This window comes from Castor canadensis, chromosome 7, assembly GCF_047511655.1.
Source record: "Castor canadensis chromosome 7, mCasCan1.hap1v2, whole genome shotgun sequence".
NCBI lineage: Eukaryota > Metazoa > Chordata > Mammalia > Rodentia > Castoridae > Castor > Castor canadensis.
In genome coordinates, this window is record NC_133392.1 from 129,334,502 (window position 1) to 129,362,106 (window position 27,605).

Here is a 27,605-nt window from a genome sequence, read left to right on the forward strand (position 1 = left end):
AACCCCAAAACATCAGGTGGCAGCTGCCCGTCTTAAATAATGATTTCTGGGGCAGCCTAAATGAAGAGTATTCCCAAATATCATGGAAGAAAAGCTTGGTTCTTTCCTTTCTTACCCCATGCCTCTGAAAAATGGTATTTTAATGTTAACACTGCAATTGTCAACTATATATAGGAAAAAAAACTTAGTCTGTACCTGACATAAAGATCTGGCTCCATAACATCACTCTTTTTTGTTTTTTTGGTCATTCTTGAAATCAAAGAGAAATTTTTATTTTCAACGAAACTGCCAACAAGAGATGGTTCATTGATCCACTATGAGCGAGTCTCTCATCACATACAGCACCAAAATATATACGAAAACAATTAAAACACATAGCCCCGCCCCTCACACATATCTCCCCACCAAAAGTCACACAATCCAAAAAGAAAGGCAAAAACAAATCAATACCTGCGCACAAGTCATCTTTGAATAAGGATTTACAAATTTATATATTCTTTCCTATGAGAAAAAAAAAAGAGGAAAAGAAATAAGAAAGAAAAACAGGGGGTAAGGAGAAACTTGAAAGATAAGGCCTGACAAGACTCCGGAAGATGAAGGAAGCATATGAGCTGCTTACAAGCTAAACAGAAGGCAGAGCAATGATCAGTGCTCCTCTTGCTCTGAGAGGGAGGCCTTAAGCTCAGCTGGTGCTCGCTAACGATGCAGTACTCCATGGCAAACGAGAGCTTCAGTAGCCGGAAACACCAGGCGCACTGGCACAGTAAACTGCAGCGCGTCCCACTCCTCAGGGTACACCACAGTGCACAGACGGCGTCAGACTTCCAGACAGACAGCGTCTTTCGCCGTGGGTTTGCCAGCATTTAAAAGGGCCATTTTCCCTTTTTAAAAGATGCTGGGTCAAAAAAAGTACAGGGGGAAAAGGTTCTCTACTGCAGTGAAAATCTGTCAGCTGCAACCAGAGGGGAGGCGAGTCCTGTGCCCGTGACAATGCTGGGATCCGTACACAGGCTCTACTCGGGTTCCTCAATCACACCTTTGCTGAGGTCTGTCATTTTGGGACATTTTACTTTCTTCCGATCCAACTCATTTTGTGCCCAGAGTAGCAGTTTCAGTAACTTTGCCAGCTTGGGTGTGGATTCGCGATTTCCATAATCTAGAACAGTTTGGTTAACTTCACTCCACACCTTTTGCCTCTGCATCATATGAAGGAGGTCTCCGGAGGGTGACTCCTCAGGGCTATCAGAGGCCAGCAGGGCCAGCGTGCGCTTGTCTCCGTGAGGCACTGCTCTCCTCACCCTGCTCTGCCAGCTGTGTCCGGGTGAATTCCAGGGCCGGCCCGGTCTCAGGTAGGCCGATCAGCTCAGCCAGGTGCCGTTGCTGTAGATGAAAGTACAGACACCGGTTTGTGTCTAAGAGCTCTGGGTGGAGACTGTTGATCGGGGCAATGGCCTCCTGAATCTGACCCTTCAGAATCATCTCCCGAATCGTGATTCTCTCAAGTGTTTCTAGATCTACACGTGGCTGAATCCCAGATTCCATTCGAAACTTCTCTGCTGCTTCCTTAAAGCCCTCTGTGACCAGGTAGTTCATAATGAGACGGTTCATGTCTGCTGGCTGGACATGTAAGTTGTTGAGCTTTTCCATCCACTCATCTTTCGTTATCTCATCGGGTTTTTCTTCATAACTCATTCTGATTTATTTCGTGCGGATCCCGCCTCCCGCGCGTCACGGTCTGGGCGGCGGGTCCGCGGCCGCTCTCGGGCAGGGGAGTCAACATCACTCTTTAAAATTGGTAGCTATATGACTTTTCCCATTTTATAGGTCTATAATTTAGATACAGCAAAATGTACAAACCGATTTTAAATACATACACTTGCATGCACTAACCAGCCAGATTCAGAGTGGAATAATTCCAGCCTCTCTTCTCCCAATTTAGTGTCTTTTCATAGCTAACCCTATCTGGCCTCTATCACTGCAGATCGGCTGTGCCAGGTTTCAAATATCACATAATTATAATCATACAGTATGTGTTTTCTTTTGTACCTGACTTCTTTCAAGTTATGTGAAGTTCACTCACATTGTTTTACTGTGTGTACTTTGTTCTTTTCATTGCCATGTAATATTCTATTGTATGAATCCATCACAATGTGTTTTACCCATTCTGCCGTTGGAAATGTGGGTTGTTTCAGTATGAGCTATCATGAATAAGGCTGCTATGAACATTCTATCTGCCTTCTGATGGACAGATACACTCTGTTGAGTATATAACCAGGAGTAACTTTGCTGGTCATAGAGTAAAGGCATGTTTAGTTTTAGTAAAATACTGCAAAAGTTTCTCAAAACGGTTGGACCAATTTGCATTCTCACTTGCAATGTATATCTCACCAGCAATCAATATCTTTGATATTGAGATATGATTTTTTCTGAACAAATGTTTCACACATTTATTAGTGGACCAACCTATGCCTACTTTTTTTTTTTTTTGGCAGTACTGTGTACTTGGGTTCGAACTCAGGGATTCATACTCACTTGGCAGGTGCTCTTCCCCTATACCAACCTACTTTTGTTTTTGGCAGCATTGGGGTTTGAACTCAGGGCTGCATACCTGCTAAGCAGGCACTCTTACTGTTGGAGCCACTCTATCAGCCAACCAACCTACTTTTAAAGAGCACAGAAACAGAGAGAAAAATCAGATTCCCAATAAAACATGTCCAATTATCCATGTGGACACTGTCATGTGACAAGTGATCCTGCTATAGCATAAATATGTGTGGACCCAGCTCGGTTCTCCCCCAGCGTCAGCTCTTAGAGTTGTACCTGATTTTATCACCAGTTTCCATCTGACTCCCTTGGGAGCAGAATAATTTTGCTTTTGTGTCTTGGCTAGGAATTGCTTGATCCTGAAAACTGAAAATCTTGTGAGAAGACACGGAAAGGAATAAAGTGAAGTTCACTTGCCACAGTGGTGGAGAAAGGAGAGAGAGAAAGACAGAGACAGAGAGAGAGAGAGACACAGAGAGAGGTGCGGTAGCAGCTTGTATGTTTCCATTATGGCATAGTATTCCAATGCATGAGTATGCTACAATTTGTGTATTCTAGTCTTTCAGTTTTTGACTACAATAAATAATGAGTGTCTTTTGGTGCACACACCTAGGCGAAAAATTCATCTCCTATCATATACATGTGTTCAATGTTAGTAGACATCAAACGCTTTTTTTTTTCTACGTGATTTAAGAAGGCAGTGTGTCAAAATAACTACGACTCTATGATTTTAGACGCATGATGCATTCAGACAGAATGCTTGTGACATCTGTAAATACAATGGGGTGTAGTTTGAGCTGTATACAGTAGTGTCGCATTTGTGTTTTATTGAACATAGCTGGTATAAATTCACATCAGGAACATCAGAGTTATGACTTCAGTATGTCAGATGGAACCCCCATCACGTTACCCATAAAGAAATAGTTATAGAGGATACACCAAAGGAAATGGGGAGGAGGCTCCTGTAGGTGTCCTCAACTTCCAGAACAGTAAGAAATAAACGTCTGTTGTTTAAGCCACCGTTTAAGGTATTTTGTTACAGCAGCCCCAATGGACTCAGACAGTTGTGTTTACACAGATATGTTCAAATTGTAGTGATGCATAATACCTCTAATTAATGCACTTTTCTGCATGAATTATTTACTTCAATACAGTTCATTAAACTAATGTATTCAATATTATTTGACACAAAAACAAAAAAGTATCATTATCAGAATAAATCAGCTCTCCAGCATGTCTAATTTGTAGATAAATCTTACTGTGATTCATAAACACATTATACCTTGATCAAATAAATACCCGAACAATTTTGCCAGGAAAAATTTAGGTTAACAAAAAAAGCAATTTGTTTAAGTACTTAGGAGAAGCCATCCAAGAAAAGCCCAAATACTAATTTTTAACCAAATAGACCTAAATCCAATCTTATGAAAGGAAGTCTCAAGCTCCAAACATAAATTTTAAGATAAAAACAGTCACCATTAAGAAGAAGCCTGGGCTGGAGACATGGCTCAAGCGGTAAATCACCTGCTTTGCAAGTGTGAAGCCCTGAGTTCAAACTCTAGTCCCACACAAAAAAAGAAGAAATCTCTAATTCATCTGTTTCTGTTACTCCCCATACCTCTGAGACGTAGGGAATCAAATCTAAGTCTTTTTGCATGCTAGGCAAGCACTCTACTACTGAGCTACATCCTGTCTTTTTGTTTATTTATTTATTTATTTGGGCAGCACTGGGGCTTAAACTCAGGGCTTATGCTTGCTAGGTAGGCACTCTCTACAGCTTGAGCCGCTCCACCAGCCCCATCCTTAGCCTTTTTAAATTAGCTTTGAGACAGGGTCTCACCAAGTTTCCCAGACTGGCCTGTAATTTTCAATCCTTCTGCCTCAAACTCCCTTAGTAGCTGGGATTATATGGTGTGCAGCCATGCCAGGTTCATCTGTTCTTATCTTCCTTCTCCCAAAATCCTTTAATTTTCTCACTCTGACCAAAACGTCCTTTTACCTCACTGTGGGTACCATGTCTTTGGTCCTCTGACTGTTCCCAGTGCATCAAGAGAATCAGTGGGATCAGAGTATTTCTCAACTGGACATCCAGCGTCAACCTGAGCATGACTTGGATACTGTTTAGAAATTACTGGCTGTGCCTTCTTTTCTTATTTAAGTCACCTTACTGAATCTACTTCAAAAGGGGGATAATTGCCAACTCCACAAACTTTGGCTTTCATATTTCAATGTCTCTTGGCCATTGTCATCAACTACTCCCATATTTTGTCTCTGCAACTATTTCCTTGATTTCTGCATTTGAAGTGAAGTCACGTGGCTCCCAACAACACACACACACACACACACACACACACACACAGAACATCCTCTTATGGGCCTACTTTCCACTGTAAATGTCAAGACCCTGATAAAAAATCTTCCCTTTGATGGGTTCAGCCTACCTCAGCTTCATATCCAAAAACTGATCTCGCCTAATTCCTTAAAGGTCCACGAGAGGGCAGTATAACCCTACTTCTAACACCAGTTGGTTGCAGAATGACTTCTGTGAATTCTCAGGGGGTTCTTCCTCTTCTTACCCAACCTACCCACATGTTTCTACCCGATTATGCCTTATGCTAGTCACCTAAGAAGGAAATAGGTGGCATGAATGAGGGAGGACCTAGCACCTCATCCTATCCACCCCCTCTTCTCGCGCTCCTGGCTCCAGGGCAGGATGTTCTCACGATCCAGGCATTCTTTCACTCAAGATGGACGTGACGGACGGCAGATGTGTTATTAGTGAAGTTGATTTGATCGTGCTGGATCCCTGGCAATGCTCCAGGGAAAATCAAAGTGTTGAGTTGGGTCTTGGCTCATCATCCAAACCTTAAAGGTTTGTCAACCATGGCAGCCACATCTCATAGCAGCCTGGGTCCTCTGTCTAGACCTAGTTTTCCTGGTACTGCCGTTCCATTACCACCACTTCTTCTCCCTCTCTCACCACTGTCACTCTTCCCTGCCGCGCCCCACCCCCACCCCGAGCCAGTTCTCACTCTCCAAGGTTGTTACATCAAAAGTCATCACTAGGCCAGGCACAATGGCTCATGCTTATAATCCTAGCTACTCAGGAGACAGAGATTGGGAGGATTATGGCTCCAGGCCAGCCCTAGCCAAAGTTAGTGAGACCCTCCCCCACCTCATCTCAACAAATAAGCACATACCTGTGGTCTCAGGTATATGGAAGCTATAGGTAGAAGTATTGTGGTCTAAGTTGACCCAGGCAAGAAATGCCAGATCCTATCTGAAAAGGGCTGGGGCATGGATCAAATGATAGAGCACCTGCCTTGCAAGCAGGAGGCCCTGAGCTCAAATCTCAGTACCACCACACACACACACACACACACACACACACACAAAACTCACCACTCAGGGGAACAGTTTGGGTGGCTTAATGCTGTCAGCATAACTACTTTATCTTAGAAAAACAAAATTGAGTAACCCTTTGTAATGAAAAAATTTCTGTGACTAAACTTTGCTAACTACTATCTTACATTTTTGTACATTTAAAAGATAAAACCAACCTTATAGCTAAGTACAAATATATTCTAGGAGGTTTCTAGAGCATTGTTTGAGAGAGGTTTGTTTATTTATTTATTTATTGGTGATACTGAGTTTGAACAAGGCTTTATACTTACTTGCTAGGCAGGCATTCTACCACTTGAGCTACTCCACCAGCCCTTTTTTGTGATGAGATTTTTCAAGGTTAGGGTCTCACAAACTATTTGCTCAGGCTGGCTTTGAACCATGATCCTCCTGATCTCTACCTGCTGAGTAGCTAGGGTTATAGGCGTGAGCCACAGGTGCCCAACAGAGAGGGCCTATTTTTAAGCCAGGCTACCTCAGGTCAAATCCTGGGTCTGCCACACTTGAGCAAGTTAACCTCTCCATATCAGTTTCCTTAGATGTTAAAAAAGTGGACTGTGATAGCATGGGCTCAGTAGTCCCGATTGGAGAAGCTTGGGAGCAGAAGTGTTTTGAATATTTGGATTTTTTTCAGATTTGGGGAGATTTATATATATATAAGGGGATATGGGTATGGGCTCCAAGACTAAGCACAAATTTCATTTCTGTTTCATATGCAACTTATGCTCATAGCTGGAGGTTAATTTTATACAATATTTTTAGTGTGTCTGCATTTCGACTGTAAATTATCACATTAAGTCAGGCATGGAATTTTCTACTTGTGAGCACTTGAAATAGTTTCAGATTGTGGAGTATTTCAGATTTCAGATTTTCAAATTAGGTAAGGATGCTTAACTTGTATCTACTTCTTAGAATTATGAAAGTTATGTGCGTGTATATATATATATATACACACACACACATATATATAATTCCTATGTGATGATATATATAACATATATGTATATATGCATATTATATATACATTTTATATATACATACATAAAATGAGTTAATTGCAGATGGCTGTGCTGGCATGCCTGTAGTCACAGCTGCTCCAGAGGCTGAAGCAAGAGGGTCACTTGAGCCTGGCTAGGCAACATGGTGAGACCACATCTCAAAAAAAAAAAAAAAGAAAAAAGAGAAGAAGAAGAAAGGAAGGAAGGAAAGAACAGAAAAGAAAAAAATAAAGTGCTTAGAACTTATCCAGTACTAGTAAGTACTCAATAACTATCAGCTGCCATTAATATTATCCTTCAACAAATCATGTGGAAAATCCCTCCAACCCACACACACAGGCTGAAAACTGTTTTGTTCTTCTTATATTTCAAGATAAGAGAATTCTAAATAGAATAAGAAATTTTTACATAAATCAACATTGGGTGACAATGAATTCTGTAAGGAGCATCCAGATGGCACAAGTCTGTGCCACATTAGCCAGTGATGACTTTGGGTCATGAGTAGTTAGCACCAAGTGATGCTGTGTTGTGGATGGCAGTGCCTGAGGACAGTGGATTGTAAATGACCGTGGGTGATGCAGTCTGAATGGTTGTGGGCTCAAGGTTAATTAAACTGGGGTTAAAATATTTGTAATAACAATGGATTGTGTATAAACGTGTGTTGAGAGAGGGGTTGGGGTAACACATAGTCGAATAAAACTATGTTTTTGTGACTGTGATATCAGGCATGGTGTGCTGGTAACCACTTAACTATTGTCTCTCCAAGAAAAAAAAAAATGAAACTCACTTGTAGCATTCCAAATTCTATGGTGATTTTAAACTACCAACATGATCTCATGATGGGCCACTTAGGAAGAGAAAAGGAAAAAGAGGGTCTGGGATTAAGTTTTGAATATGCCAACATTCTTAGGCTTATAGATGAGAAGAACCCAGAAAAAGAGGATAAGAAATCACTGCCAATAAAGCTAGGGAAGAGAGTGTTATATGGAGAGAGTGGTTGATAATGGTGAAAATCTCTGAAAGTGGACAGATTAGCTCACAGCAATGTGGTGCCACCCATAACTCTGATGGATCAGATGCTGTGTCAACCAAAGTTCCCCGCAACCCCTGAGTAGGGGCATCTGTCATCTTTGCCTGCTCAGCTGTCTTCAGCCCCCGTAGTAACAGCATCCTCCTCGTCCAATCAGATAGTTCTCATGAAAATCTTGGCACCCTGAGACACTATGGGCAATCACATGTCTCAGGTTTAGCCAATCCAAGCTGTTCTTTATGATTTACAGGTACTGAAGGAGGGAAGAGCTTATCTCTTCATCTGATATCACTAAAGCAGCACAATGAAAGACTGGAACAGCATATCTGAAGCAACATAGAAGCTGAAATGAGAAAGGGAAAGAATGTGTGAGTCTTGCACCCAGATCTACTCTTGTTCTTTTCGGCATGAGTCAACAAGCAGCATGAACTGTTTGCCAGGCACTATTTTAAACACCTTACACCTATTGGCTCAGTAATCCCAATGACCTTAGATGAGTACCTCATGGCTACCACCTTTAGAGATGAGGAAATTTCACCATGGCCACAGGATGCAAATGCTGAGGTTTCCCCGTTTGGGCTTCGATGTAGGGGTCTGTCTTATGCATTGTAAGATGTTGAGCAGTGTCCCTGGCCTCTACCCACTAAATCTGGAAGCACACCCTAACCCTAAGTGGGTTAGGGTGACTAACCCTAAGTGTCACAACCAAAAACATCTCCTATATAGCCAAATGCCCATGGGTGGGAGTAGGGATCAAAATTGCCCTGGTTGAAAAACCTCTTCTGCCATTCTACTGCTTTCCAAATTCTTTTTGAATTGCTATCACTGAGTCATCCAGCTAATCCTGTACTAGCCACAGCTCAGGGTCACCCACACTGTGTGTGAAATATAAATAAACCCAATATTCCTCAAACTTTGAGTCAGTGATATGCATTGCCACCTAGATCCTATGTTGTCCAAATCCCAGCATCACCTACAAGTCTACGACCTCAGGCGATCTATCAAGTATAATCTTGTCATTGAGACTTCTGTGACCCATTACCCAGTGGTGCCTATGTCCCATCACCAAGAGCAGCTTCAGAGAATTGGGGTCACAGAGCTGTTGGCAGAAACAGAGAGAGAGAAAGAAGTACAGAAGCACAAAACTCAAAGGCGGGGGCGGGGGGGGGGACGCTCACAAAAGCAGAGAGACTCACAGAGGAGAGACGGAGGAGCTCAACTCCCCTTGGTCACTACTGTTTATACTAAATGGGTCACTGGGGACCCCAAGGTCTGTAGCCCTACTGTTGCAGTCAGCTCCCCTCCCCAACCTCTGGATTAAACTGGGGGTAGGGAAGCTAGATTCAGAGGGTAAGGAGCTTAGACCCAATGTGACAGCTAATCACCCACACAAGGCTTCTCTGTCTAGGTCACCAAGCCCTGAGCAGCCCCACCCCCACCCACCTCTGTGTCTCCTCTGTTCCTTTCACTAGGTATTCAATGGACAAAAACCCAACCCCAGTGCATCGTCAGACCCACATCACAGATGGGCAGAGGAACCAGTCCATACTCTCCCAGAATTCCTTCTTCTCCTCTTATCATAGAAAGGCAAGAGAATCTTCCAGTGTCTAAGGTGTCAGTGGGGGCTGGTGATATAGGGTCAAAGACCTTGAGCTTCCCAGTAGATTGTCCTAGGAAAGATCTGCCTGAGACCAGAGAAATCTTAATCTCTGAGTTGAGGACATCGTGGGGGACAATAGTCCCTTCTCGTCTGGATTCTCCAGTCTCCAGGGTTCCCAGAAGTTACCAAAATGGGAAAATCGGGACAATAAAAGACTTTAAGGAGCCCTAACCTACCCCAAGCTGGCATGGTTGCCATGGGGATACCCCAGTTGCTCCAGAGGCGGCTGCTGGTCCTTGAAGCGGGAATGGCCCAGGCAATGGATCCTCATACAGAGGCGGGTTGGGGTGAGAGGTCACTGATGTCTGGGAACATTCCTGTCTGGGAACATGACTGGGTGCTGAGACCCCTGAGTTCTTCCCTACTCCTTGTTTCCCCTGCTCACCCTTGTCTTATCACTTCAGTCATCACTTCTGACTGCTCTCTGGAAAGGGTCAGTCTCAGAGTCTGGTTCTAGTGTGAGAGCTGCCAATGGCTCAGGTAAGTAGGCACAGGTAGGATAAGCTTGTTGCCTCAAGTGAGGGCTCAGGGAGGTTCTGGTGAGCAGGATGGCTGTGAAGATTCAGTAGAAAGTTTCTGGGGGGAAGAAGGCAAAATATCAGTGTAAGGGTTCAGGTTTGTCTGTCCTAAACATGACAAGTGACTTCAGTGAAGCTCAGGGGTAAGGAACTGAATGTGAGGGTTCCAGTGGGGATTTGGGATTCATGCTGGTGTCTTGCATTAATGTTACTAAGAACATTTGTTAAAGTACTAGGCTTCAGATAAACAATTTTTTTTGGCAGTACTGGGGTTTGAACTCAGGATCTCAGGCTTGTTAGGCAGGCGCCCTACCACTTGAGCCACTCTGCCAGCCCCCCATGAATAACTTTTTAATGCATAAATGTAATAGGATTTTAAGTCACCTTTACTTTTTACTTAAAAATTAAGGTCAATTCCATTCTTATATGTGTCCCCTCATCTCTCTGAGCTTTTTATTTTAATCTATAAATTGGAAATAATAAGATCTAGCTCATAGAGTCACTGTGAGAATTAAATGAGAAAATGAATGTAAAGTCCTTAACATAGAAAGTGCTCAATAAATAATAGCTTTTTTTAAAAAGTGTGCTTAGAAACAGAAAAGATGGAATTAGGCAAGATCATCAGGAATTGCAGAGAGCCCAGGGCCAGACAGCTTTGTTATCTATCCTGGAGAAAGTAGCTAAGAAGAGATCAATTTTCTCCCTCCTTAAGGAGGAAACAAAGGGCTGTATGGGAAGAAGGTGGCAGTGCATGCATTCCATGAGGGAGACAGAATGCTGTCATCCACACTGGGAGCAGGCTAAAAACTTGCAGCTCAGCTGGCAGAGTGGCTCAAGTGATAGAGCACCTGCCTAGCAAGCATAAGGCCCTGGGTTCAAGCCCCAGTACAACCAAAAAAAGAAAAAAAAAAATAGAAGGAACTAAAAACTTGCAGCTCATATGCTCTGTAATATAAGCAGCAAAATGAACTTACTCTTTAATAGTACGTTAATATTAACAAATGTTTTAAGACCAAAAAAAAAAAAATCACGTATTTTTTGTTTGTTTGTTTTTGTGGGACTGGCTTCACACTTTGCAAAACAGGCACTCTACTGCTTGAGTCACACCTTCAGTGCAATTTGCTCTGGTTATTTTGGAGATGGGGGTCTCACAAACTATTTCTCTGGTCTGGCCTCAAACTTCAATCCTGCCATGTAGCAAGGATTACAGGCATGATCCACCAGTGACCAGTTTGTTTTTGTTTTTTTGTTTAAAGTAAATTTCTAATTTAGTGGTTCTTAGCCCAGATGGATGGCTCACACCAATCTATAATCCTAGCTACTTAGGAGGCTGAGATCCAGAGGAATTGGTTCAAGGTCAGCCCTGGCAAATAGTTCAATGTGTTCAAAGTTAAATTGGAAAGTTAAAATATGTATTAATTCAAAATAATAATAAATTTATGCTAGGTTAACTGAAAAAAACTATGAAAAATAGGCATAGTTTTTTCTTTTCTTTTTTCCCCCAAAATTTTCTTTGCATACAAATTTTCTAAAACAAAAATCCAGTGATATCCCAGTACTTTCCATCTCAAAAGAAAAAAAAATCTACTGGTCTGTCTTGCACATTGTTATTTATTTTTCTTTCTTTCTGTTTTGGTTCTTGCACTTTGAATAGATCTTTGACCCAGGCATAATTTTGTAATATCATGTATTGGTAATTTGAAAACTATTGATTGGTTGGAGAGGTGTGGCTCAAGAGGTAGAGCACTTGCCTCTCAAGCACAAAGCCCTGAATTCAAACCCCAGACCCACCAAAACCAAAAACCAAACTATTGGTTCACCAAGCTATACAGATACTCCAATGCTGACACATCTCATTATACAATATTAAAAAAAAAATACACAAGTACACATTCCTTAATGTCACTCCCAATCTCGCCAGAATTGGGAAGATTCAAATTCAGGGCAGCAGATGAAATTTTACCTGTTCTAATTTTTATTTAGAAACTCTAATTTTGTCATTTGCAACAAACATTAGTACTTTTTTTCTTGAACTGACAGACTCATTTCATTCACTTTTATAAAAGGTATGCCAGTTGCTGGCATACCTGGTGGTACCTGCCTGTTATCCCAACACTCAGGAGGATTGAGAGTTCAAGGTCAGCCTGGGCTACATATCCAGATGAGAGAGAGAGAGAAACAAAAGAGAAAGAGGGAGAGACAGAGAGACAGAGATGAGAGAGAGACAGAGAGAGATAGAAACAGGGAGAGAGAGAGAGAAGGTATGTTGACTATCCGAGTCTAAAAAACTAGCTTGTCATTTGCTCTTGTACGTAAAAGTGGTATTGGGAGAAGTCAGCCCATTACTCAGTCATGTGAGTGCTTTCCTTGAGATAAAGTATAATTCTCATTTTATCACACAAAATATCTTTTTGGGGCAATACTGGGGCTTGAATTCAGAGCCTCACACTTGCTAAGCAGGCACTCTACCATTTGAGCCACTCAGCCAGACCCATTTTTGGGCTGGGTATTTTTCAAGATAGGGTCTCTTGAACTATTTGCAAGGGGCTGGCCTCGAACTGCAGTCCTCCTGATCTCTGCCTTCTGAGTAGCTGAGATTACAGGCGTGAGCCACCAGCACCCGGTTCACACAAAATATTAAAAGACATGGGCAAAAAGGTTAAGACTTAATAAAGCTAACAATTTTGCACTTCATCAAAGATATTTAAAAGAGAAACTGGCCCTTTTTTCTTTTTCTTTTACTATTCATTGCCCAGTGGCTGAGAATACAAAGACTACTAGTACAATTGGTCTGTGCCTTAATCCCTGCTTAAGGATTAAGGCAGCAGTTTTACTCACTGTCACTCTTGCATCATAATGGAAATATCAACAAAGTGAAAATGACAATAATTTAGTGCTGTTAGGAAAATAGTTTTTGTTTGTGGATCTCATGTAAGGGTCTTAGTGATCCCCAGGGATCTGCAAACATCTTAAAGGACTGATATTCAAATTAAAGAATCACAGAAGCCATGTTTATTCTTTTTAAATGACACACATTTTTAGATATCAACTCAAAGACATGTAAAATGCTTTCATAAATGTCTCATGGAAAAAAGTGAAGACCAACTCCATCTGTGGTACTATTTGCTTTATTTCCACAAAAAAATCAAAGGGGGAGGGGAGAGTGAGAACTCGATAGGCCCATGGGAGTGTATCAGGCATGTGAAGTCATCCATCAGTGTGTCATAGTGAGCAGACTCAGTCCTGGGACTGAAAAAGGCAAGTGGCTCTGGAAACTCAGGGCCTTCCATCACCTCCACACCCCATAGTCCCATTGGCTACAGAGCCTTCAAACACAGCCATTCTCTCTGTCTCTGTGTGTCTCTGTCTCTCTCTCACACACACACACACATGCACACATGCACACACACACACACGTGCACACACACACACGCATGCAAAATCTCACACAACATAATTAACAGTCCCAACCATGGGTGCATTTACACAATACAATCATATAGCTATCCAGAATCACACAAAAGGGCTGTTGGAGTGGCTCAAGTGGTAGAGTGCCTGACTAGCAAGCATTAAGCCTGGAGTTCAAACCCCAGGACTGAAAAAAAAAGGTGTTTCCCAAAACACTTTAGGGGTGCACTAATTCTCATTATTTCATAGTCACAGCTGGAGAATCTCGATGGCTATACTTGCATTCATAGTGACATTCAAAGTATCAGAATGGCTCACATGTAAAACACCTCCTGGGTGAAGTGGCCATGTAGACCCACGCCCTGTGCCATCTGTGCATACTGTGCAAAGGGTGACAGCATAGGTTCTGGAGACATGCCAACCTGGGTTCAAGTTCTACTACTGATTAGTTGTATAATTATTTAACATGCCTAGCCTTAATTCTAGAAAATGGCGATAATTCCTACCTTATAAACTTGACGTGAGGATGACATAAAATAACCAAATGACAGTCCTTTGTCTAACCCACTGTACTGGGGATCCCACTATAACTGCCATTTATGGCTTTTTTCACCAGAGGGCACCAGGACTCCAAAGTGTTATAAAGGGTTATTAGAAGAAAATATTCCAGAAAGGCCAGGATTCCTGGGAAGTTTGGGAATGAGTACAGATTGGGTAGGTGTGGAGATGATAGGTCTAGGAAGACTCTGGAAATGCCAGTTAAGCTCAGTATACTGCTAGGCCTGGTGGGCGTACTCTGGGAAGACCCTGATCTGGGAAAGAGAACGAGCACTTTAATATGCCAGGCCCTCTTGTAGGACTATTTCACTCATAGCAAACCCTTTAATCCCCTCCCGAACCAGGATTGCTAATAGTACTCCTGGTGAGGAATACTGAGGAAACCACGTCCGAGTTGCACAGGTATTAAGTAGAAGACCTGGGATTCCAATGAGGGCAGCCTGTCTTCAGCATCCAGGCCCCTAACTACCACTCCACATGCTCTCACAGTGACCCCCCCTTCTTGGAGTTCTGCTAGCACCCCCTGACCCAGGCTGTGTTCCCTGGAGCTCATTCAGCCCCAGCTGGCTCTTTCCCCTCTTCTAGCTCCCACCTGCTCTCCAGGCCAGGCCTCATAAGAGGCTTATCAGACTTGTGTGGGGAATAGATAAGGCAGGGTCCCCCTGAAGGGCTTATCTGGCCCTACCATCCCAGCTGCTGGGAGTGTGGAGAGCTGCCAGCAGATTGGAGCCCCACCCACCTATGCAGCAGGCCACACCCCCCTCACGCACACAGAGGCCCTGGTATCTCCCCTTGGGATGTATGACTCCTTATGACGTCATCATCTGTAGTGATATCATTGCTCTGTCCCTCTTTCAAACTGAAGAGGGTTAGTCGGCCAGGGTTAAGAAAGTGGAATCAGAAAGAAGGCCTGCCCAGGCTGCAGGTCGGCAGCTGGACTGGGGGCAGGGGGCGGTATCACAGGATCTTCCCCAGGGCAGATGGCTATTTTTGGTGTTGGCTGCTCTACTTATAGCCACCCCTCTTCCTGTCTTCTCAATCTAAAGAGACTCTGGGTCCAGCAGGGGCAGGGTCAGAGGCAGTGGGAGAAATTTACACCCAATACATGGCAGCTCCAGGAGTCACTCTCAGCTCTAGAACTAGCCCTGTCTTCCCCACAGAGAGACCAGATAGTACCTGGGGCCCAGGAGGAAAGGGGCCCTTACATCCCATCCCTCAGAATAGCAGTGAGGAAAGACAGATGGACATAGACTCCCTGGCTCTGACAGTCATACACATCAACTTGCTAACACTGCTCACAGCTGCACACCAACACCAATGCATGACAACAGCCATTCATTCTCATGGCTGTATCCTTGGCCACACTGGCTCCAGATAGCCACACTCCAAAACCAACACTTCAACACAGACACATTGTTGACTGTTCTCTCTCTCTCTCTCTCTCTCTCTCTCTCTCTCTCTCTCTCGGCTATATTCCTTGACAATGGCACAATTTCCAGCACATTGTAGATGAACCTGTGTATTTGGTAAGTAAATAGACATCAGGTCCTGCAACCAGGATGGGGTAGGCTGGAGGACAAGCCATCCTTCCTGCAGCCCCTCTTGATCTTTCCAGATCCAGGATGGGAGCATCAGGAAAGCATTGCCACTTCTGCCAGCACTATCTCAGTCCGCTTCAATCATAGCTACTCCCCAGATCATACAGAGTTACCCCTCCTCTCCTCTTTCCAAGTGAATTAGGACACTGGTGCTCTGAAAGCTGGATGTTAGGAACATTAGAGGTTGGGCACCCTGAGCATTAGGTCCCTTGGAGGTCGGGCACTGGGGCTCTGCGTACTGGGAACTGTGGGTTTTAAATCCTCTAGTGTTGAGAACTCTGGCATACTTGGCATTGGAATGCTAGACTTCAGGAGCTCTAAGGTATTTAGGAATCTGGGCACTGATTGCTCTGGAGATTGGAACTGCCCCTGGAGAGAACCAAAATCAATACTTCCTGCCCATAAATCTGATTTTACCTGGGGTCCAGCCTGGATTGACTTATGCTGTGTGGAGCATGGGGGGAGGTAAGAGGAGAGGCAGGATGGCCTGAGAGGCACATTGGAGCCTCTTGGATTTGACACCAATCTAAGCCACTGTCCGGCATTGGGTGAAGACGGAGAAGGTGTCAGGCACTGACTACTGGGCTCTAAGTTCAAAAGAGAAAGAATCTGAGAGCCAAGCCCAGGCAGGGCACTCCTAAAATGCTTCTTGACCTCTGAGGCTGGGCTCTGAGGAGGTGGAGACCACTGATCAGGCCAGGCTCCAATTCAAAGCAAAATCTACCCTCCACACAATTTCTCAGTAAGGGTGTCCATCAAGATGCCCTCCCAAAGTGGTTCAAGTCTGGCATTATCCCTCTTTCTATCACTCACCTAAACTGACTCTGACAGTCCCAACATAGAGGACTTAATCCTGCTGACTGATGATGACAAGTGAGGAACCCAGTGGGATCTGATGTTGGGCACAGCCCTCCCAGGAAATAGCACTGTAACTGGAGGCTCCTGAGACACGCCTTAGCCCACAAAGGGTGGGGCCCAGCAGCTGCCTGCCCTGGCCCAGGAAGACACAGGCTGGCTAGGATGTCTGACCCCTGATCCTCCTGGCCATTGTCAGACTCATTCTCCCACCTCTCCCACACTGGTGTGGACTGACCATGCTCTTCCTCCTTGTGGGCTAGCTGCCCAGGATGGGGAGCTCCCAGTCAGGCATGAAGGCTATCCCAGCTCTGACCTGGGCTAGGCCCAGACCTGCCTCCCCTGGGACCTCATTCTAATTGGAAAAAAACAGCCTCTCCAGTTTCTGTCTCATTGAGACAGCTTTTCAAATTAGAACCTTCCTCACAAGACTCACTCACTATGGAAGCTCACTCACACCTGAAGCTCTTTATGGATCAAAGTGGGTAAAACACATACATATCCATTAGTCTGTGTATACAAATACACTTTGTGTTATGTCACTGTTATCTTAGCAAAACCCTTATGACCAACGTCTCCCATTTCCCTAAACACCCCATGAACAGTATTCTCTTTTCCCTACTCCATAGGCTAAAGTCCTAGGCTATCTTCCTGTCCCCAGGTAAATCCCCAAAACTCTCTGATGAAGCCTCTAGAGGGCTGAACTCTGAGTACCTTCCTCTTCTCTTCTTCTATCCTCTCCAGGCCCTGAAGGATAGGGTTCTGGCTCTCAGCATCTTTCACTGCCTCCCTCCACATGGATTCCTTAGAGTAGGCAGGAAGCTCCACTTTCCCTGGGCCATGAAAATTCTCAGAACTTTCGATGAATGTTCTCAGAATCCTCTCAGTGCCTTCCTCTAGGCTTACTCCTACCCCAACGAGGAGGAGGGATCCCTATCCCTACCCCAGTCATACTCTTCCTTATTTCCTCTTTACCTGGGGGCTTCTTCCAACAGCCTTCCCTGGGAGGGAGCCCTTTTTGACAAGCCAGGGAGAAAGCAGGGAAGGACAGACGAGAAACAATTTGTGGAGGGAATTAAGTCCTGGCGGAGAGATGGTGAGGGTTTGAATCTTATCTGCCCCAGACCCAGGAGTTGGGCACACACACAACTACACAGGCCTGCTACAGTGCCTGCAGTAATTCTTCTGGAGATACCTGCACAAGCACAGGGTCAGGGGCCCCAGACAAAACAGACTGCTCAGATATAGGTGTGTGCATGCCCATCCACACATTAAAAAAAAACCCACCTGAAATTGGTTCATAGAATACAAACCCAAACAGGCTGTATATGCTAGGTTTGGAGACAAAGAAAAAAAGGGACATAAGCGTCTTGATCTGATTGAGTCTTCAATGTAAACAGGTCATGAGTTCTAAGACAGTAGAGAACAGTGTAGATGGACCTGGCCCTGGGGAAGAGCTGCGGATGGCTCATGTGCATCTGAGAGAACCCACACTACAGGATGTGTCAGAGTTGGACACTTGTTATCTTGTTTAGTGCTTCTGATTATAAATTAATAAAGTGGAATCTCCTTGATTGCTCTTGTGCAACTTTGAATGGAGGCTGAGTGTCTTCAGAGAAAAATAAAACCAGTTGTTCCTGGCAGGACAATGGTGAGGACTCAGGAGGCAGAGTGGAGTCTGTCTCCCCAGACTGGGGCCTTCCTTGAGCAGATGCCCCACTCAGGTTGGGGCAACAGTTCCTCTGACAGTCAGTACTAACTGGTTCCTTTCTGGAAAGTTGGTGGCCCTTTCAAGGTAAGCAAATGTGAAGGCCCCATTCCAAATGCCAGGGATACTGCCAGCCTGGAGCAACGTGTTTCATGTGAACAGGTATGCATTTCAAAGGGGATGAAACTAAGGCTCAGCAAAACACCTTTGGCAAAGGCTCATGTAACTGGACTGGAACCCAGGTCTCTCTCCCCACCGAGGGAGCAGGGAGCCCACGTGGGTGTTTGCAGCCCCTGCAGAACTACCACCAAAGTAGGGCTGAAAAAATCGGTGTCCAAGGAGGGTTTCTGGAGAAAGGGCTCCCCCAGCCCTTCCGTTCTAAGGAGTAGGTCCCAGGCCTTACCCAGCTGTGCCCACAAGTCTCTAGCGGCGCTGCTCCAAAGGGAACGGAATTTGCTCTTGACTTCTCTCTAGGGGAACGCAGGCGCAGAAGGCCAGGGGCCTGGCGGGCTAACTGAAGCCCCGGCCCCCCAAAGTGCCCCAGGCCTTTGGGCTTCATTCCAGTCTAGCCCGAAGGGGACGACATCTGCTTCTTCCAAGGGCCCCAGCTCGAGGGCAGCGAAGCAGGGGCGGAGAAGGGGGCTCGGTTGACGAGCCTCACTCCCAGGGGTTCGTGGGGATCAATCATCTGAAAGCTGGAGCGACTTGTAATTTTATTCCCTAGGAGGAGGAGCCTGAGAAGTAGGCACGCGGGAGGGGAAAGGATGGGGAGGGGGGGAGGGCAGCCAGGGGAGCTGTTCTGGGAGGGAGGGACTTGGCTAGGTCTCTCAAGCCTTCTTCACTCTCCAAACTTTCACCAAACTCTTAGCCCCCGCCTCCCCGAAACCAAAACACAACAAGCTCTGGAGGAGCAACAAGCGACGCGGCGGGCGGACTCGCGGCGGCACAGAGCCTCAGGAGGCTGATGCAACTTTCCCTTTAAGAAAGCCACCTGGGCGCACCGCGGTGCGGACCCAGCACGCCTGGGTCGGGGGCTGCAGCATGGTAAGGGGCTGGGGGACGGGGCACAGCCACCGGCACCTCCATCTGTCCAGCTGTGGATCTGAGCGTTGGTGGCTCCGCCGGGCTTAGCCCCAGGACCAGCGCGTGCGTGTGTGTATGTGTGTGCGCTGTGTGTATGTGATCGCGCATGCATGCGGGCATCTGTGGGTAAGAGTGTGGGTGCCCGCACCAGGATGTCTGTCTCGCCGCAAAGGTCGGGGTAGGTGCGCGCGTCTGGATGTCACCACTGTCACCAAGGAGCTGAAGCAGGCGGGAACCAGGAGGGGGACGCTGTTGGGGGGGGTGCTGCGTGCCGATGCTGGTTCGGTCGGGGGCGGCGGGCGCCGGGCTGTGCGGGTAGCGCCGGAACCAAAGCGTGTCGCGGTCCGTCTGGGGCGCCAGCGGGTCTGCGCGCGGGGGGCCTGCGGGGGCCGGGAAGTCGCGGCCGTGTCCACACTCCGAGTGCGGGCTCTCTCTCGCTCCATCTCCTCTAGCCGCCGGCCGCCTGGCTGCCTATCTGGCCGCTCCAGCCAGCGGCCTTCCTATCTGCCCGCCCACTCGCCCGCCGAGTGCCAGTTCCCGCGCGCCCGCGGGTCCGGAGAAGCCGAGAGGAAGAGTCTCCGCACCCTCGGGCTCTCTTTGTCCACGGCTCCCCTGGCCGTGGCTTTGGAAAGGGACTGCGAGTGGGGAGTTTTGGGGGAACTGCTGCCCAGGGGAAAATCCACGCCCTCCCCACCCCAAACCTCATTCCCGGCGCGTCTAGGGCGTGCCCGGACAGCCGCAGGTGAGGCCGGGGGCCTAGCAGCCCCGCGGCACCCACCCCTAGCCGGCGCCCCGCACCCGGCTGCCACGGCGGGGCCGGAGAAGGCTGCGAGGCCGGGGCGCGACGGGAGGGGGCTTGCCCGGAGGGTCGGGAGGGGCCGCTGCCGGCCCGGGGGCGGGGCAAGGGGGCGGGGACCGCGGCACCCCGGTACTTTTCCACGGCAGGGGCCGGGGGCGGGGCCGCCTCCTTCACGCCAGCTGAGAGGCCCACACGTGGTGGCTGATGTAACGCCCACCCCCCATACACACACCTTGCACCCCGATTAAAGCGGATGCGTCCCACTTCGAGGAACTGGGGCACTCCGGGTGGTGCCCTAGCTCCTAAAGCGACCGCGCCCCTGACCACCCGCCCGCTCAGGGCCTGAGCTCGGGAGCTCCGGCCGCTACTTAAAGGAGCCGCACCCCCTTTCGGGCCTGCTCTCCGTAGGCCACGCCCCCTGGCTGATCACTCTTAAAGGAGCCGCGTACCCCGGTCTTTGACAGCTCCCTCACAAAGCTGGGTCTATTTCTTAACTGAAACAAGCCTGAGGCTTGGAGATAAAGGATGGGGAATTGAAGGGAAGGGGAAGGAGAGAAGAACCTGAGAGGTTAAAGACCCCCTAAAGTGAGGGAGCAAACGAAGGTTGGAGAGTAGGGGGTGAGGGGACTGTTTCTAGGGACTAGTGGGGAAGACTGAGTATTCCCAAGAGTTTCCAAGGACCGCCGAAAAAACGCTCTTACTGGGCATACTCCGGGACTGCAGTGGTGCAGGCTGTGAGGACCCAGAAGACTCACACTTCTACCCTAAAAGAGCGAGCAAGCATGCTGCAACCCTACATGTGACTGGGATACTAATCAGCGTACACCACGTGCGTTAGGGGTTCATAGAAAGGTTGACAGCAACTAGGAGGGGAAGTCTTCAAGAAGATAATGGTTTTGAGACAGGTTTTGAAGATGGGTAGAATATATACAGGTGGAAATGAGAACAAATGTGCTCAAAGAAGGAGCTGCTGGCAGAGCAATGGCATGGAGGCTCTGGGAATGCAGAGTAGTCCCAACCTGGGGCAACTACTGGGTCCCAGGCAGAAGGAAGCTTCCCAGGTTCCCACTGCCCTTTCACTATCTCCATCGCAGTGAGATTATGCCTCCTCCTGTTTCTTCACACTAAACGGTGAAGTCCTTGAGGCCAGGGAACTGTTACCTTCTGTCCCGTGAGGATTCCAGGGCTTGGTCCAGATGGACTCTTAAAATTGGTTCCATTTGGGGAAGAGGAAAGACACCAACAAGAAGACTGTAAATGGTCCTGTGACTGCCCTCTTAGCACCTGCCTTGGGTGGCTCACAAGCAGCCCAAAGCCAGCTAGTCCAATCCTGCTCATCCTCTCCCCTCTCCAAACCTGCAGCATCACCAGCACTCTTGTCCCTGGAACTGCTGCCAGCTTCCATTGCATCAGCAGAAAGCAGAGACCCTTCCTTATCCCTCACCACCCCCCCAGAAGTCCAGTTCATCACCAAGTCTCACCATACTACCTCCTAAAGTTCTCTCAGATCTGTGCCTCTTTCCTTGCTCCGTCATCACCTTCCTGACCCAAACCCCTTCCTCTCTGTCCTGGCCTGTTGCTAGTTGATTTCTTCTGTTCCACTCTCCATTCTCACTTCCTTCCCATTCTTTCTCCACACTATATCTGGGGTGATTTTCCTTCCTTCTTTCCTTTCTTCCCTCCTTCCTCCCTCTCTCCCTTCCATATATATATATATATATATATATTGCAGCACTGGGGTTTGAACTCAGGGCCTACACTTTGAGGCACTCCACCAGTGCTTTTTTTGTGATAGGTTTCTTTGAAATAGGATCTCATGAACTATTTGCCTGGGCTGGCTTTGAACTGTGATCCTCCAGATCTCTGCCTCCTGAGTAGCTAGGATTACAGGAGTGAGCCACCTGTGCCCAGCTCCTTTTTGGCCTTGTATGTTTTTGTTTTGAGGTGGGGGTCTCCCTATGTTGCCTAGACTAGTCTTAAACTTGTGGGCTCAGGTGATACTCCCACCTCATCCTCCCTATTAGCTGGGACTGTAGGCCACATTACCACACCCAAGGGCTGATGCTTTCAAAACACGTATTCCAGCTATCCATTCTCCAAGATGATCCTCTACTTAAAAGTCTTTAATAGCCACCAGTGCCATCAGGATGAAAACTGAAATCCAGAATCCAAAGTCCCTCATCCTCCTTATCTGTCCGCCTTTATTTTTCTCCCTGGCTACCTGAGCTCAGCCTCAGAGCCTTCCTACCTGTTGTTTCATTTTCTCCAATCTCCCCTCCCCTTTCCTACCTTACTGTTTGCACTTTGCCTGATTAACTTCTTCTGACCCTTAAACACCATGTCCTCAGGGAAGTATTGCCTTGCTATACAGTACATAAAAGGATCTTTTTCCTTTACACCAATTTATCTTGGTCTGTAATTACTTAGTTTGACTCATCAATTTTACTCTTCCCCCAGATCTTTGAGTCCTTGGTGCCTAGCACAGGTCCGGCCCAGAGCAGACCTGCAATAAATATTTGTGGAATAAATGAATCTAGTTGTAGCCAGCTTTAAATGCCTGCTAAACAATTCAGGCCATATCCTGTTGGCTGTGGAGAACTACTGGAGGGAATGAGGGCTCTAGAGAGAGCTCTGGGCAGATTGATGGATTGGAGGGGCGAAAAATGTGGAGGGCTTGTAGTAGAAACAAAAATTAGGCAGAAACTTCAGAGTTTACGTTGGAATTATTGACCCCTCTTCCAGATTGAGAAAACTTGGGCTCAAAGAGGTTAGGCAAGGCTCAGGATCATATATTGAGTAAATTGCAGAGGCAGAGGCCAGCCAAGTCTATCACACATCAGAGCCTGAAGACTTTATTATATGCTAAACTGCTTGTTAATAGTAGTCCATATATGGGTTGGGGCTGGTCTGGGGCCCCAAAACAGAGCCTAGAAGAGGGCCTGGCATGTCGTGGGCATTCAATTGGTGTGTGTATGTGTGTGTGTGTGTGTGTGTGTGTGTGTGTGTGTGGTGCAAGGTCTTGAGTTTGCTAGGCAAGATGCTGTACCACTGAACTATATCCCAATGGGTACTTTTTTAATGGAGGGGGCCATTTAACAGGAATGACAAAGGCAGAAGAAATAGTAAAGCTTTACATCTGCTCATTCTTCTGGTTCAGCCTCTAAGCAGTCTTGTCCCTGACAATCCATAAGCTACCTAAGGGCAGGAACTGCATCTGCAGCTGGTATCGAGGGCCTCGCCCAGAACAAACTCAAGTGACTGCCTGGGTGTAATAGGTCACCTCAGTCAAAGATTCTAGGGGTGAAAAAGCCCTCTTAGACCCTTACAGGCTAGGCATGAGGCCTCTTGAATGGGTCTCTCCAACTATAAGCCATAAGAGGAACTCTGGGATAACCTCTGGGATAACAACCAAAGTTCCAGGACACTGTTCTCAGTTTACTCACCTGACCAAAGAGAATAATAATTTCCAAGTGAAGTGGCTCTTAACGCCATCTGCTATTACTACTATCATCATCGTCATTATTACTCCTTGACTGAAGATAGGTTTAGGAAGGTCAGATCTAAAGTTTGCATCTCAGTAGGGGAGCAGGGGATGCAGAGTGAGGAGGGCAGGGTATGATGCCCTGCCGAAGAACAAAGCCTTCTCCTAACTGTCCTCAGAAGACCAAAGCCAAGCACAGGACTGCTTAAGGAGGACATTTTGAGAGGCAGAGGCCAGTCCTGATCACTGACAAAAGGAAATGATTACACATCACTCCATTCCCAGGCTGCCCTGCAGGAGACCAAGTGGCCAGGGCAAAGGATGTAATGAAGTCAAGGGCTGATTTGCATAGGTAAAGAGTTCCTTACTTCTCCTCTAACTTTCCAATACTTCCTATGGGTGAAAAGTGGCCTTTACAGGTGGCTGTGGGTGAGGCAGAGTGACCCGGAATAGCCTTTGCTGTGTTGTTTGTCCATGGGAAAGGAAGAAGAGGTCTCAGAGGTACCCCCTCTTCTACCACACCTGACATTAAACCTGTAATGCATAAGCTTTGCCATGTGACTTGTTCCTTCCATTTCTGTGCCCTCCTTTCCAGCTTACCTGGCCACAGTGCTCTTAGATGCATCCTCTGAGATCCCAGGTTAAACCAGACCTGAATTCCATTGCCTCTGTCCCACTGGTTCCCCTTCATTTCAGCCAACACTTCTTGCTAACCAAGCACTGTGCTGGATGCTAGGCCCTTAGGGGTAAAGAGAACCCAGTCCCAACCCCTCAGGGAACTCACTCACTGGTGGCTGACAGACTTATAAGCAAATATGTGTAATATGAGATGATAAAGGCACAAACCAGAAAGGAGGAAGCAGTTTGTTCATTCTGATGGGGGAGTGCCAGGAAAGGGCTACAGAGAGGAGATGACATTTAGGCTTAGGCCTGAAGGACTTGCAGATTGTCACTTGGTGCACCTTGGAAAAGGAGTTGTAAAACCAGGGAGGCAAGAAGGCATGACTACTTAGCAACTGAGTGATACTGCAACAAGTCCAGCTGTCCTGGAGCCCACTCGGAGTGGCACCAGGGTGGGGAGGGACCTTTGTGGCCACCTAATTGGGAAACGTGTGCTGATCCAATCTGACTCCCCTGCTGGGCAAAGGTTGTGGCCATTCACACAGACAATGAAGGACTTGGACCCTGTCCCAGTTCTGTGTCCATTTTCTGTCTTTTATAGGATTGGGCATCTGGAGAGTCAAAAATAGAACTTTGCCCATTGGGACAGGAAGGCTGGAGAATAAGGGATCCAGGGGAAGGGTTGGGAGAAGAACAGGGAGGGGCTGGACCCAGGAGTCAACCGGAAGGGAGTGAGATGCAGAATGGCCTGGCAGAAAGAGTGGGCCAGGGTGGGAAGGACATGAGGGCCTTCTAGCTGGTGGTGAGGGGCTCTGTACTACCTGTTCTGCAGAGCCCTGAAGGCTATGCACAGCCTGCCCAGGTCAGGGCCTCACCTTGTTCTCTGCTCTCTACACAGCTCTTGAGGTCTGTTGTCTGAAAAGTGCTGCAAGCAGAGCCTGTAAGTGTGGTCCAGGTCTCCAGAGAGCCCAACCTACTGCCACCATGGTAGGAAAAGGTGCCAAAGGGATGTTGGTAAGTACAGGGGCAGGATTGCCAGGAGAAAGGGTGTCACACACACTGCCCTGTGGATCTCCTGCCAATGACTTGCCATGACAGGAGGGCCTAGGAGGCTCCATGGGGCCAGGGCTGGCACTGCCAGGACTCCTGAGTGCCAGGGATGCCCCAAGCCTGGGCAGGCAGCCCCTCACCCAGCAGGTTAGACAGCACCAGGCTCCAAGCCCACACCTGGGCAGATTCTACCAACAGACCCTGCAAAAGCTTGCCATGGGGCAGGAGGCACACTCCCCTTCCTGGTCTAAGAGGTGCTCTGGAGAGGACGCATCTTGTCCTTCTGGGAGGACAGTAAGACAGACAGGATTGTACAGTGACTGCACGTTGTCACCCCACGCCCACATTGTGTTGTGCATTTGTGCTGATCAAGGGTTCCTTAGACACTGTCTGGTTTTCCTCTACTTACATGGTTCCTTCTCACTCCAAAAAGTAAGGCCTGAGGCCTCTCAGATAATCTCCTTCTTCCCCTTCCCCAGGTCATGCCCCTTCCTTTGCCTTCTGCCTCAAATCACAGGAGAGATGGTGGTGAGGCCCTTCAAGAAACAAGGCCTGGGGAAGGTTCTTGAGGGAGCAAGACTCAATGATGGATGGAGCAGGTTGGCACTGGAAGCAAGTGCCAAGAGAAAGATGCCAGATCCTATACCAAGGACTATGGTTGTATCTTTTTCTCTTAGGATCTTGCCTCTGGGACAAGCCAGACTGGAAAGCTGTCAGGGGAGGAAGCCAGTGACAGAGGATGGCTCCTCCCTCAGTGGCTCCCTCCGCATCAATGCCTTCTCTTGCTTCCCTCATCCAATTAAAGACTGATTGGCCTGGGGTCTCTACTGAGCCGCCTCCAAACTAACCCTGTGTCTGGGATTCAAAGTGCCTGGTCCAGAAGAGTAGTTTGGGAGAGAGCACTGGGAGGTTCTGCTTTGGGCTCAAGACCCTCTCTCTAGCCCCTCAAGCCTTCCCTGGAATGACCCCACTATTGGAAGGAGTCTAAATGAATCAAGTTTCTGAAAGTGTTCCTGAGCCAACCTGCAATCAGGGTGTTCAAAATAGGTACAGATGGAGACTTCACAGCCTATATACTTACTAGGGGTTGGAGCCTGTGTTAGAATCCAAGCAAGAACCCACCCTCTCCCTCACAAGTCTTGGAATTGCTATGGGCCTGAGTAGGAAGTGGGGTACGGCTCTGCCCTCTCCTAACTATAGAGATTCTAAGACCCATGAAGCTCTCTGAGCACTCTGTGTCGGCTCCTTTTCTCTGGAATGACCCTGGAAGAGTTAGACAGGCAGGAGAGATGGACGACCCACATCAGGAGCACAGAGAGCATGAGTCACTAGGTCCCACAGTCTCTGCCCCAACTGAGCTTTCTGGACCTTGTGCTCTGCCTGCCAGCCCAGCTGGCCTGTCTGTGGGAGGGAATGCTGCTGTGGGACTCCCGTTCCCAGCACCAGGATGTGCCTAAAGATAGCTGGGACTTGCTTTCCTCTATGCCCTTTGCCCTTTGGCTTCTGCCCACTGCTGTGTTTGAAGCTAATAGATTCTGTCCCATGGGCACCTCCAGTAGTTGCTTGGAGAATCTATTCCTGCCTCTTGTACAGTTTTGCTGATGACCTTGGGCTACTCTATTCTTGGGTCCCAGTTTGGAACTGAAGCCACCTCCATTCAGTGCTTGTTTCTAGGATACAGCTTCGGAGGTGCACCCGGCAGCTGGCCCCTGCCAAGCCCCATCCCTGCTCACTAAGTGGAGCTAAGTCAGCGGTTATTAGGTGTTTGTGTCCTCTTAAGGCCAAGTGGCCAAGGAAGTTCCTTTCTGACATGCTTCTTCTTTGGATGCCCTGGTAGGTCAAGAGAGAGGATGATGAAGTGTGTACATGTGAGCTGATGGCACTTGGACCTTCCCAGTTCTCTGTGATTTCTATTGCCTTCTTTGGGCCCTGGTCTGTAGAGAGCGGGCAGCTGACCCCTACCATGGGGTCCTCACTTCCACCCTGAGTAAACCCAGGTTTGAGGATGAGGACAAGGGCCACTAGGTTTCTTCATTGTCAATGGACACCTTGTGTCATCCTTGGAGCTTCTGGTAGGCTCTGCAGCAGGTGCCCCGGGGAGGAGCAAGCCATTCCCCAGCACGTGTCCAGGCCCACATGCTTGCTGCACGTGTCCCTGTCCCTACTTCCAGCCCAGATGGTTTCTGCCAGGCTAGCTCAGCTGCCTCCCTCACGCCTCAGCAGCTCCAAGGACAGGGCTGTGCGAGGACCCAGCTGGCCAGGGTGCCTCCAAGCTGGGGAGCAGCTGGGATG

The 27,605-nt window shown here is 47.5% G+C and overlaps 1 protein-coding gene, 1 long non-coding RNA gene and 1 pseudogene across 4 annotated transcripts in view; 1 reads left to right on the plus strand and 2 right to left on the minus strand.

Moving 5' to 3' along the window:
* Positions 1–852: 852 nt before the first annotated feature.
* LOC109695497 (glucose-induced degradation protein 8 homolog pseudogene) lies at positions 853–1,759 on the minus strand (annotated as a pseudogene).
* A 5,533-nt stretch (positions 1,760–7,292) lies between these two features.
* On the minus strand, positions 7,293–19,011 carry LOC141424958 (uncharacterized). Its single transcript, XR_012449936.1, has 2 exons — positions 18,683–19,011; positions 7,293–8,317 (listed from the first exon to the last, which is right to left on the minus strand). It is a non-coding gene; the product is annotated as an uncharacterized lncRNA (long non-coding RNA).
* Positions 19,012–19,100: 89 nt separating this feature from the next.
* The window catches only part of Slc6a9 (solute carrier family 6 member 9), a 29,504-nt gene continuing 20,999 nt past the window's right edge, over positions 19,101–27,605 (plus strand). For 2 of the 3 annotated variants that reach the window (XM_074080334.1, XM_074080330.1), the window contains exons 1-2: positions 19,464–19,540; positions 25,162–25,277. Coding sequence is in view for 2 of the 3 variants with exons in the window: in XM_074080330.1 (XP_073936431.1) it covers positions 25,248–25,277 (30 nt within the window). In the remaining variant the exon portion in view is untranslated. Of the gene's footprint in view, positions 19,324–19,463; positions 19,541–25,161; positions 25,278–27,605 lie in introns of those variants that run through there. The other variant, XM_074080332.1, reaches the window with a different exon arrangement.